Source organism: Oryx dammah, unplaced genomic scaffold (assembly GCF_014754425.2).
Source record: "Oryx dammah isolate SB20612 unplaced genomic scaffold, SCBI_Odam_1.1 HiC_scaffold_19, whole genome shotgun sequence".
In the NCBI taxonomy this organism is placed as follows: Eukaryota; Metazoa; Chordata; class Mammalia; order Artiodactyla; family Bovidae; genus Oryx; species Oryx dammah.
In genome coordinates, this window is record NW_024070203.1 from 16,939,891 (window position 1) to 16,952,829 (window position 12,939).

General features: G+C 48.3%; 1 protein-coding gene and 1 non-coding gene across 2 annotated transcripts in view; both read left to right on the forward strand.

The window, feature by feature from the left end:
* The window catches only part of COL22A1 (collagen type XXII alpha 1 chain), a 203,161-nt gene that overhangs the window by 150,109 nt on the left and 40,113 nt on the right, over positions 1 to 12,939 (forward strand). Inside the window, exons 43-45 of the mRNA XM_040261747.1 lie at positions 1,497 to 1,544; positions 8,982 to 9,095; positions 9,449 to 9,502. Coding sequence (XP_040117681.1) covers positions 1,497 to 1,544; positions 8,982 to 9,095; positions 9,449 to 9,502 — 216 coding nt within the window. The remainder of the gene's footprint in view (positions 1 to 1,496; positions 1,545 to 8,981; positions 9,096 to 9,448; positions 9,503 to 12,939) is intronic.
* Positions 9,966 to 10,072, forward strand: LOC120879150. The gene has a single exon (XR_005724718.1). It is a non-coding gene; the product is annotated as a U6 spliceosomal RNA (small nuclear RNA).

Consider the following 12,939-nt stretch of genomic DNA (forward strand, 5'->3'; position numbering starts at 1 on the left):
TCCACCCCTCCTTCTCTCTTTTCTAACTGATGCCCAGCCGTGCTCATAGAGCTCTAACAACTCTACAGAGGGCTCAAATGACAGCGGAAAAATAGCCCCAAGAACACAAGGCCAGCAGCATAAAAATCTCCCAATTTGTAAAAGAAAAAAAAAAAATCCCATTTTGGACAGTATGAATCTTGCTTTATTAACTTGCCCGGGAAAACATGCAATGTCAAAATAAAACCCCTCTCCCCTTTTAAAGTTTTACTCAATTAGCATGTGGCACAGATTGGCCTTCCTCCCCAGGGTCAGTCTCCGATCGATAACTAAGGGTGTTCTAGGCTTTGTCCAGCAGATGCAGCCTAGGCAAGCTTTCCCTGTAGGTGAGGGGCCCCTTCAGAACCTCCGACTCTGACTCAGTCCGACCCCGGTCTCTCTCAGGTGGTGTCCTCTTGCAACCCAGGGCAGTGATTGAATACTTGAGCATTTCAGCTTAGGAAGCATGACGTACACCCAGCCAGTGCCAAGGTTATCCTATGCAAACGTACACAATGCCTCTGCCACTGTCTGCAGCCACAAGATGTGGCAGAAACCCCATGGAGTCAGGGAAAGTGGGGAAGCCAGGAAATTGTCTCTGTAACAGGCTAGACTGGATAAACCCGGACTCAATCAGAAGGAACCAGCCACCACAAGTCTAATAGTGGTCCCAGGCTCCCCACATTCTGGAGGAAGCCTGCCACCTTCCCTCTGGACTGTGGGCTCTCTGGCACTTCTTGTCCACTGCGACGTGCAGAAGTTTGCAGAGCAGCACGCCAGCGTCCAGTCCTTACCTGAGAATCCTTCGTCCCTTCAGCGTCTGCCTTTGCATTCCCATTTTCCTTCCCAGCTTCGTGTCCCTTGCAACCCAGGGTGAACCCAGCCTCCACTCCACTTGGGCTCTGGGCCAGCCACAGTCATAATACGTCCCTTCCCAACTCACCGTGGGTTTGAGTGTGAACTCAGTGACCTGCAGACTCCTTCACGCCTTCAGAGGCTTTGTAATTACTCCTGATTTCTGAACTCTCCTTCCTGAAGTTGGAGACTTCCAACTCATAAAGACGAATGAGGCTTAAAATGCTATTTTACCTGGGGGAGCTGAAGGAATTACTTTAGATTCATGCTGGATTGTGAATGACAGATAGCGGCAGCTATTACCCACCTGCAGTAAAGAACAACCCGCCCCCTTTGTCTTCCACAGTACCCATAGGACCTGCTGGTGGAGATGGAAGCGGGAGGAGGGGCCAGCAGGAGAGAGAAAGGGCCAGGAAGACCAGGACCAGAAAGGCTGATGTTAGTTAGGACTGCTCAGAAGAGTCTGCCTGTGGTTCCCCAGTGTGGGGCGTAGACCAGGCTCTTTGTGTCCTGTGTAGACATGTCACCTGTTACAGTCACATTTTGAAGGCTGCTCGCTGCAGAAGCATGGAATATGCAGTGTACACTCGTGTGTATGTATTTATTTATTTTTACTTTGACAGGGCCCCTCTTCAGTACTGTCTCCAGGGGACGTAAATCTCTTGGTGAAGGTAAAAACATAAATGTGCATGCGTTTTGAGAGTTGTGATGGGGAGACTGGAGATGGCAATAATATGGTCTTTTTTTTTTTTTGTCTGAGCAACTACATTAGAGTATAAACAACTATAACAACATTTGTTGAGAACATGCTGTGCCAGCAATGCTCTAAAATTCACTGTCCAGCACAGAAGCCACTGGCCACATGTGTGAATTTAAACTTGTTTAATTTAATGAAAAAAAAAAAAAGATGCCTGTCTTTGGTCACACTAGCTACATCCTAAGTAGTTACTCGCCACCTGTGGCTAGAGGCTGTCTTATTGGACAATAAGATCCGTTGTCATGGGAAATCCTTCTGGGTGGTACTGTGGTTAATGCTTCACTTGCATCTCTTGTGTCTGCAATTGCTCCATGAGGTTGGTACCATTTATGTTCTTGTTTTGCTTGTTAGTCGCTCAGTCATGTCAGACTCTTTGAAACCTCATGGTCTGCAACCTGCCGGGCCCCTCTGTCCATGGGATTCTCCAGGCAAGAACACTGGAGTGGTTAACCATTCCCTTCTCCAGGGCGTTTTAAGACTACCCTGGTGTATTTCTGGTGCAGTTAGCACATCCGGCGATTAACCGAAAGGTTGGTGGTTTGAGCCCACCCAGGGATGTGTGTCACCCTTTATAGGGCCTCCCTGGTGGCCCAGACAGTAAAGAATCTGCCTGCAATGCAGGAGACCCGGGTTTGATCCCTGTGTCCAGACGATCCCCTGGAGAAGGGAATGGCAACCCCTCCAGTATTCTTGCCTGGAGAATCCCATGGACAGAGGAGCCTGGTGGTCCATGGGGTCACAAACAGTCAGATAAGACTTAGTGACTAGCACTTTGTTTGTTAGAAACCTGAGTCACCATGAGGGTCAGCGACTTTCTGGAAATAGAATCCACTCCTCAACGAGTCCAGAGACTGACTTTGGACCCCACACAGGACTGCGTCCTAGGGTTCTGAAAAGACAGTCCTAGGCAGAATCCAGCAGGTTGGGTGAGGATCCTGCTGGTGCCAGGTCCAGGGAGCAGGTGCCGAGTGGTGGAGTGAGCTGCTGGGCCCTTGGCCAGGCGGAGTCTGGATCTGAGCGCAGTCGGAGCTCATCGTCAGAACCACAGAACCTTCTCCCCGGGGGGCAGGGGACAGGAGCTGAGAGTTCGGTTGAGATAGGGCACGGAGAGTTGGCTGCCTGGGAGCTCGGCCAGGGACCTCGGGTCTTGAACGGAGAAGGGGGACAGGCAGGACAGGGCGGGTAAGATCCATATTTCCGGAAGAGCGGTCCTGTGGCCACACACGTGGGGGACCGTTTGCTGCCTCTGTTCTCAGCCTTGGTCTGAACTTTGGGTGGAGCCGGGCCCTGCCTTTTGTGTGACCACCCGCTCCCTCATTTCCTGTCTTCTAAAAACCACTTGGGAGGCATTGAAAGCACCTGGTTCTTGCATGAGAGCAAGGGAAGAGAGCAAAAGGAAAAAGGAAACCTCAGAAGCCTGGGGCTTTTCATCTCTACACATTGAGATGCCTTGATGGAAAATGATACATTTTACTTAAAAATGAAGAGTGGAGCAATCTTTCTTGATTTTTACTGACAAGAGGGAGATATTTTTTTTTTTTTTTTTTTTTTTACAACCAGGACATGGCAAGAAATCACTATCTATTGATTTAAGTCCTGTTTAGTACAGGCTTTTTAGTCTAGGTGATTTTCCCCTAATTCTGTCCCACTGGGAAGGCATTGGGTTTGCCTCGGTTCTTGTCTGCCACCTCCCCTTAAGGAGTACAGCCTCAAAGTGTCCCAGTCTTTAAGGCAGAGATAACAGGAGTGACTGCTGTGTGCTTTACAGCTGCAGCATTGAGACAGATATTTAGTCAAATTGATACTTCTGACCTGCCAAAGGATGTAGCTGCCAGGAGCTGCAGAGAGAATGCGAGCACCTACATTCCGGGCAGCACCTCACAGTCCCTGGCCTTCCACAGCTGTGCTTGCCTGGAAACTCTCTGTATGTGAGAGCCTGGCCCTTGTGGGTCTGCCCAGGTCTTCAGAGTCACTGTCCTGGCTCCCTAATTTATAATCACCCACTGCCATCTTGATGTCGGTTAAAGCCTGATGGGCTGTCTGGTCCAGGTGGCTAGTTGGGGGAACCCTCTCTTGCTGAGAAGACATCTTTCATTACAGAAAATTTGCTTCCTCCTGGTCATTGGAAGACTGCCTGAGTAGAAACTTCGTATTCTAAGAGTTCCTGTTTACTAAACTTCCATGGTTGGATCTGTGCCCGAGAGGTCCTCCTCAAGGCCTCTCCATTAGATGATTCCCAGGATAAATGTTGTTTCACCCAATCCCTGCCAACAACCCAGTTACTGTTGTCATTCAGTTGCTCAGTTGTGTCTGACTTTGTGACCCCATGGACTTGCAGCACACCAGGCTTCCCTGTCCTTCACCATCTCCCAGAGTTTGCTCAAACGCATGTCCATTGAGTCAATGATTCCATCCAACCATCTCATCCTCTGTCATTCCCTTCTCTTCCTGCCTTCAATCTTTGCCAGCACCAGGGTTTTTTCCAGTGAGTCGGCTCTTCACGTCAGGTGGCCAAAGTACTGGAGGTTCAGCCTCAGCATCAGTCCTTCCAATGAATATTCAGGGTTTATTTCCTTTAGGATTGACTGGTTTAATCTCCTTGCTGTCCAAGGAGCTCTCAAGAGTCTTCTCCAGCACCACAGTTTGAAAGCATCAATTCTTTGGTGCATAGCCTTCTTTATGGTCCAACTCTCATATCCATACATGACTACTGGAAAAGCTATGGCTTTGACTAGATGGACTTTAGGTACTATTACCTGCTGCCTTTTGCAGAGCAGGAGGTGGGTATGGATGGGCCAGACACTTGTTCAAGGTGACAGAGCTGGATGGTGGCAGAGCCAACACTCACTACCAGTGTGACCAGCTCCAGTCCCTCAGGCTCTCGACCCCTCTGCTACGTGACCTCATCTCTGCATGTATCCAAGCTTCCTGACAGCCACCTGATGCAGAACAGGCAGGCAGTGAGTTCCTTGGCTGTCAGCTCAAGGTGTGAGGTACAGGCTACACGCTTGGCATGAACGTGCACTGAAGGTTCAGGAATCCAGCAGAAGTTCACGTGAGATGATCTGGAGATGATCTCTGTGCCTGGCAAGAGACCGCAGCATCCCTCCAGGGTGATGCAGTTTTGAGCACTTGATTGGTCTGCTGTCCTGCACCAAATACAATGACACAGGGTTTGCTGAAAATGTCTCAGAAAATAGGAAGGGTGGAGACAAAGGGGAGTCTGCGTTTACACACTGGAGCTTGCCACATGCTAGGTGCTTCATATATATTAAATTTTGCACTCTCTCCCAAGGTAGGAGAAAGAGCCTTGTTAACAAATATGGAAGTGACTCAAAGGAACTAAAGTGGCTTGCCTGAGATGACTCAGTTCAGTGGAAGAGTGGGGAGCAGAATTGATGATCAGGGTCATCTCTGATCTGCCAGTGGGACAAAGGGAAGAAAATTAGAGCTGAAACCACAGGGATGCACGTGGCAGCTGTGTTCTCGCCATGCATTTCTCCCCAGAATCTGAGGTTCTCATCTCACAGATAGGGAGACTGAGGCTTGGAAAGGTGTAGCCATGAACCCCAAGTGGGCAGAGGCTTCACTGTGGTCTGGGCAAGCCCATCCAGCTGGACACACAACTGGCTGGTGATGGGGAGGGAGAAAATTCCACCTATAGGTCCTCTTAAGTTCCTGTGGTGGGACTAAACATTGACACGACATTAACAGGAGCAAAATAAGTTTTAATTTGTGCACATGGAGGTCTCCCAGAAATGAGACCTAAAAAGAGGCCAAAACAGGCAGCTTTCATACTTAAGACATAAGACATTTGTGAGGAATTGACAGGGCAAAGAAACATAGGCTTTGGATGCTTAATTAGTGAAGACTTTAAGCAGAGCTTGGGCTCAGGGTAGTAAATTAAAACTGAAGATTTATACAGGCTTCTTGGCCCTGAAATCCCTGTTTCTGGGGATAAAGGTGTCCTCCCACCTCCAGCTGCAGGGAAAGCCCCTTTCACATGAGAGGTTTATTTCCTGGTTTTCAGTTTATTTCCTGTTTTAGGGAAGATAGAAGTATCAGTATCTGTTTTACAGTGACCATTTCTTAAGTAACTTTAATTCACAGTAATTAATATGCCACTGAGAAGTGTTTGGGGGCAGTCCGCCTGGGTCCCAGGGCTAATGTCCAGATGAGTGAGGTGTCCCAGGTCAGGAGGGGCTGGGGTCCCACGGGCACAGGGGCAAAGGGAGCCTTATTGGGAGAGTGAGTTGGGGGCTGGTCTTGCCCTGTGCGCACTGGATTCCAGGACCAGGTCTGTATGTTAAGTCCAGCCCCTTCTCTAGCAAGTCTGGGGGCTGCCCTGGCCATCAGGGAACAAAGCTCACAGGACGTGTGACTAAGACCTGCTCAGGCTGACTTATCCACGCCAGAAATTGACAAGAAATGAGAAAACAGATCTTGTCTTAGATGCGATCACTTTCTGCATCCCACTGTACCCTGCAAGTCCAAAAATTCTTTGTGTCTGGACATCCTTCTGCAACCAACCTAGCCCCGCTTCCATGCATCCTGTGTCTGGGGTTGCCCTATTTCACAGATATATCCTATTTTAAGCAACTATAGAGACGGTCTAGGAATAGAAGAGTTTCTCCCTAGTCTGCCACCCTTCCAAACAGCAGCAACTGAAGACAGTGCCCTTCAACTCACCTTATTTGCCATTTCTTCACATACCCAACATTTTATTCCTCTCAACATTTCAACCAGCTTCTGAAACCACCCACTAAAGGGAGATGGCACTAGGCGTGTGAAGGTCAATTGGTGGTGGTTGATTGGGTTGGCTGGGCACCTCACGGAGCTCATGCTCTGTGGAAGATTATTTGCTATAAATCGGACATGCAGAGATAAAGCAACTCTACTTTTGTTCTCGAAGAGCTCACACATTTTTTTTTTTTTTGGCTTGGTGGGGAGGGCATGGAGCTATAAAGAGACCACTCTATAGTGAGGTGCTTCCGTAGCAGGAATTCCTGGGTCCTCAGGGGCAGAAGCATACCCCCAATGTGAAGCAATCAGGAGGGTTTCTTGGAGTAGGACACCTCTAAAGAAACATCAAAGATTGAGTAGGTGTGAGCATGGGAAATAGATGGGGAAACACTGGAAACAGTGTCAGACTCTATTTTGGAGGGCTCCAAAATCACTACAGATGGTGACTGCAGCCATGAAATTAAAAGACGCTTACTCCTTGGAAGAAAAGTTATGACCAACCTAGACAGCATATTCAAAAGCAGAGACATTACTTTGCCGACTAAGGTCCGTCTAGTCAAGGCTATGGTTTTTCCTGTGCTCATGTATGGATGTGAGAGTTGGACTGTGAAGAGGGCTGAGCACCAAAGAATTGATGCTTTTGAACTGTGGTGTTGGAGAAGACTTTTGAGAGTTCCCTTGGACTGCAAGGAGATCCAACCAGTCCATTCTGAAGGAGATCAGCCCTGGGATTTCTTTGGAAGGAATGATGCTAAAGCTGAAACTCCAGTACTTTGGCCACCTCATGCAAAGAGTTGACTCATTGGAAAAGACCCTGATGCTGGGAGGGATTGGGGGCAGGAGGAGAAGGGGACAACAGAGGATGAGATGGCTGGATGGCATCACTGCCTCGATGGACGTGAGTCTGAGTGAACTCCGGGAGTTGGTGATGGACAGGGAGGCCTGGCGTGCTGCGATTCATGGGGTCGCAAAGAGTTGGACACGACTGAGCGACTGAACTGAACTGAACTGAGCACCTAAAAGGATGGTGGACTGCTCAGAGTTGCTTTTTTGTCGATAAAAGCCCATCCATCCTGAATTAGAGATCAAGATGAGTGCCGGGTCACCTGAGACATCACCCGCTGTGAACATGAGCACGTCTTTGCCCATCTCTCCAGTGGAGCACCCCAAGGGCCCCAGTTAGTGCATTTGCTGGTGTCAGTTGGTGCCATGGATCCATGAGCTCTTCAAGACAGCTGTTTCCTGTGGTCCTGAAGCAGAAGAGTGCAGCGCCCAACAGCGAGGGAGCCGCTGGCTGAGTACGTGAATTCATAACAACAGCTGAACGCTCTGGAAATGATCTGACACTGTTCTGAGAGCCAGCCTTGTTTTACCTTATTTAACCTTTATCACAAGGAGGGAATCAGAGAAGAAGACAGGATTAGAGTGAAGGCATGGAACAAGCACTGTGGTAAAGAATCCGCCTGCAATGCAAGAGACGCAGGAGATGTGGGTTGGATCCCTGGGTCAGGAAGATCCCCTGGAGGGAGACATGGTAACCCACTCCAGCATGCTTGCCTGGGAAATTCCATGGACAGAGGAGCCTGGCGGTCTATAGTCAATGGGGTCACAAACACTCGGACATGACTGAGCACAATGACAACACAAGGAAGGAGCAGTCCAAAACGCTGGCCTGTGAGCTGGATGAGAGTGTGGTCAAGCCAGTGAATTTCATTTGGGGTTTACTGTGCTCCAAACTGTAAGATCTGGGGATGACACAGACAAGCTCAAGAACTGGTTCCCTGGGCTTTAAATTCACTCCAGGGACAGAACTCACTTGCCTTAGAGCCAAGGAGCAAAGCTCCATTCCAGAGAGCCTTGATTAAATACCTAGTTTGGACTGAGAAGGGCTTTCTTTGTGGCTCAGCTGCTAAAGAATCCGCCTGCAATGCAGGAGACCTGGGTTTGATCCCTGGGTTGGGAAGATCTCCTGGAGAAGGGAATGGCTACCCATTCCAGTATTCTGGCCTGGAGAATTCCAGGGACTGTATAGTGCTTGGGGTTGCAACGAGTTGGACACGACTGAGCGAGAGTCACTTGGACTGAGAAGAATGCCAGGTGATACTTGGTGTGTGTTACAGTGAGCAAGACCTCAGGGAGGGGGTTGTCTCTTACGTTCTTTATTTTGCTTCTTTGTTCAGAAACCACTTAGGTAAACCTGTGAGACAGAGAATCCAGCCTCCAGGTTCGTTTTGTCTCTGGCTTTAGGGACAAAGCATGCTGTTTCTTATAGTACTAAATGCTTGTTTTAAATCTGTACTGTGAATATTTTTAGATGTTCACAGACATCGGTACATGTGCTTTCGACATCTTGATCTTGGGCTACATTTCAGTCATTGGCCGGAAGTAGGGAGACGTGCGGTAATAATACAGATATATCAATGCTGAAACCTAGTTTAAGAACAAGAGAGAAAAACATGAAGTTTGACACAGGCTGTATGGGTAATGACTCCATCTACCCGTTTGCTTTTTCGTCATTTGCTGGCTTCCTCCTGTCTGGAGGGTTTGGAGCTATGAGTCACCTTTGGTTTTACAAGTAACTGTATTATCGTGTTACTCTTTCTCTCAGGACGTGTGCAATGACTGTCCTCCGGGCCCCCCAGGCCTCCCTGGTCTTCCAGGTTTTAAAGGAGACAAAGGTCTTCCAGGAAAGCCAGGGAGAGAAGGCACAGAAGGGAAAAAGGTAGGAACAAAAGAGACTTTGTTTTTATCATTGGGATGAAATGATTCATCTTGGAGATGCCAGCACTGCCTCTCTGGTACCCGTTGGGAGGCGAGGATCATTGGGGTCACCTTGGGGACTGGTTCCTACACCATTTACCACTTTGGGGGTGGGTTATACCCTTGAATGCACAGCCACATACCCTATCACCATCCACCTTTGCTCAGACACACTGAGGGGCAGGCGGGAACCTGGGAATCCCATGGGAAATGAGTGAATGAATGGAAGTGGACATCTTGCTGACAATGCCATATGTCGGGTCCAGACACTTATTCCTGCTGTTTTTTATTTTTTTCTCCCTGTTCCTGCTGCAGGGGGATGCTGGGCCCAGAGGCCTCCCAGGGCCCCCAGGAATAGCTGGACCACAGGTCAGTGAGCCATCATAAAACTCATGTGTATCTGTTCTCATCTCACTAGTTAGCCTAAGTGTGAGGAACAGTGATGCCCAGTGTAACAGGATCAAGGTTTTAAAATCAGAAAACCCACATTCAAGGTCTCCCCTTTGCTCTGGCTCTCAGTGACCTTGGGAATGGGCACTTGAACTTGTTGAGTCTCAGATTGCTCATCTACAAATACCCGAGTGGTTGGAAATACAGATGAGCTACTGGATAGGAATGTGTAGTGATGGTTATGATGTGAATTTGGGGTCAGATAACTCTGAATTCGAGTTGAGTCATTGTTGCTGTGTGACCTTAGGCAAAATCTTTGACCTCTCTGGGCCTCAATTTCTCCAACCACTAATGATGTGAATAAAAACAACTGCAGAGAGAAGTGAGAGTTGAACATATCATACAGAAAAAGAACCTAGCACTTGATAAAAGGATTATTAGGGTGCTTGCTTTGGCAGCACATACACCAAAATCGGAATGATACAGAGAAGGTTAGCATGGCCCCTGCGTAAGGAAGACACGCAAGGTCGTGAAGCGTTCCGTATTTTTAGATGTATGGAGAGTAACATGGGAACTTACGTTACCATATGTAAAATAGACAGCCAATGGGAATTTGCAGAATGACTTGGGAAACTCCAACAGGGGCTCTGTATCAACCTAGAAGGGTGGGATGGGAAGGGAGATGGGAGGGAGGTTCAAAAGGGAGGGGAAATATGTATACCGATGGCTGATTCATGTCGAGGTTTGACAGAAAACAGAAAATTCTGCAAAGCAATTATCCTTCAATAAAAAATAAGTTAAAAAAAAAGAGTGTTATTAGGAAAGTGCTATAGAAACGCAGTGGGCATCGGTCACTGTGCTGTGAATGATGAGACACCTGTCTGGAACAGGCAGCATGACTCTGTAGGTTCACGGAGCTCGGAGGCTGGCATGGGAGCGGGGAGCTGGGCACGCAGCTGTGGAACGGGCAGGCGTCAGGGCTGCGACTCTCAGGCCCTCAGTCATGACAGTGTTCAGCGCTAAGAGGGAGAGAGTGTGTAGGCTGGCGTGTAGGCCGGGAGCGGACATCCACGCTGCCCTGGGGGGCTCTCTCTGCCCCCCTTGTCAGCTCTGTGCTGCTGTGACCTCTGCACATCGCTCTACCCCAGAGTTCAGGGACACGTGTGCCACTGTGTCACTGTGTTTCTCTGGGACTCGGTGTGGCTCCTCTGATGGGGGTTGCAGCATGAAATCGTCAGTGGGAGAGAGACCACAGGAGCAAGACCCTTGGGGTGGGAATCCGGTCTCAGCAACGACCCTGGGCTGGCTTCTTGCCTCCCGGCCCTTCCCGTTCCTCCTGGTGAACGAGGGGCTGTGAGGGCAGAGACCCTCTGGGCTTCTGGCCCTGACGACTGCTCAGCGATGCTCCCACCTGCGCCTGGCACGTTGTAAGCTCTCCGTCAGTGCCTGGGCCAAGACTGAGGTGAGGACCTGGGCGGAAGGTGTAACCAAGCTAAATGAGACTCTAATGCAGTATTGTGAATTGTTTAAAATGAATGAAGTAGATGCACGAGGAACAAAATACCAAAATGTTAAGTCAAGATGAGACCCAACCTACACGAGACCCTCGTTTTCCTTATAGGCAGTGCTCAATCGTGTCCCCTTGTCTCATGGCAATTTCTGCCCCTTGGGAGCCCTGTGTTTATTTCCATTTTCATGTTTTGTTCATCTTTCATTATTTTGCATTAATTTTTTATTAGAAAAGAAAAATATTTTTAATCACTTAAAAAATTTACCACTTAAAACATATAGTATGATTTTCTAACTTAAATACAGACATATTCAGAAGTTCTCAAGTAGGAAGGGATATAGATTTATACTGGCTAGGTGATGAAATTCTTCATTTTGCATTAATTTTGACTTTTAAAAATACTTCATTGACATATTTTTTACCTCCGATCTGAGGTTTATGGGACCCCCGGGTGAGTGCTCACTTGCCTCACCCTAGGCACAGCCCTGAAAGATGGGGTTGGAGCCATTATATTTGCTATTAAAAGGTAAGGAGGCAAACAAAAATACTGAGATGTGACACCAGCTGGGAGCCTGTGGAGCATCAGGATGGAAAACAGCCGGGTGTCCCAGGCCCCAGCTGGCAGGTTAAGAGAACTTGTATTTGTTGTGCAGAGATTCTGAAGTTGTATAGGGTTTTGACAAAACCAAGACTTCTGCTTTGGGAACTGAAGACATCAGGTTTCAGGGTAGATAGAACTGGAGGTTCTGCCCTGGGGAAGTGTTAGGCTAGGAGACACCAACACAGCTGAGCATCCTCTGTGCTATTTCCTGAGATTCCCCTTCTTTTCTGGGGTCGTAAGTGGTGGCTAAACTCCTTGCTTGAAGGATTCTGCAGGTAGGTCATTTCAGCCGATCCTCAGTATGCGACCTTTGCTGTCAGCTTGCCAGCTTCTGGGTTCTACTTCTGCCACATGATAACCTTTATTCAGAGAAAGGAAAGCAGATCAATTAAACGGATAAGGCTTTCCCTCCACTAAGGAGGAATTGTTTTCTCAATCAGCCTAACCACTCCTGAAGTGCTGGTGTCTTGGGACAATGACTCTGCCTTTGTTCTTTTATAATTCCCTTCAAGGGAGGGTTTGTTCCTTTTCAGAGTCAGAGAAAGTCAAAGAAAGCTTCCAGCCAGGAGAACAGAAATCAGTGCTGCTTCTGAAAGACAGGGTGTTTTGTTTCTCCACTTGGGAGTCTGTGGTGGCCTTGTTCTCAGGGTCACCCTACACAGTGAGATCTCAGGGAGCTGCAGGAGATATACCTAGTGTATTAAGGACCAAAGACCAGTTCACCTGCTTTATAATGTCATCTCCTGTGATGGTGAGCATCATCCTTGGAGGTAGAGATAGTGTTCTACTTTACGTATTAGAAAACTAAGGTTTAGCAAGATTAAATGCCGATATTACAAAACTACTACAAAACTAGTAGGTCAAAGTGAATCCTTGAAGTCCAGGTCCCAGACCCCCACTAGTTAGTATGCTGTTACACCTCCAGGAGAGACTTCCCTGCTGGCTCAGCAGTGAAGACTCCATCTGCAAAGCAGGAGATGCAGGTTTGATTCCTGGGTCGGGAAGATCCCCCGGAAAAGGAAATGGCAACCCACTCCAGTATTCTTGTCTGGAAAATCCCATGGATAGAGGAGGAGCCTGGCGGGCTGCAGTGTACGGGATCCCAAGAGTTGGACACAACTTAGTGACTAAACCCAGTAATGCTATCACCAACACCAGCACCAAGGAAAGTGCCCAAGGAGACTCAAAGCTTCTATCTATTGATTCACTGCCTCTGGTACTGACTCTTAATAGCTTTCCCTTTCTTACCAACTGTGGCGGGGAAGATGAATTGCACTTGTTCAGTCACCCAGTCATGTCCAACTC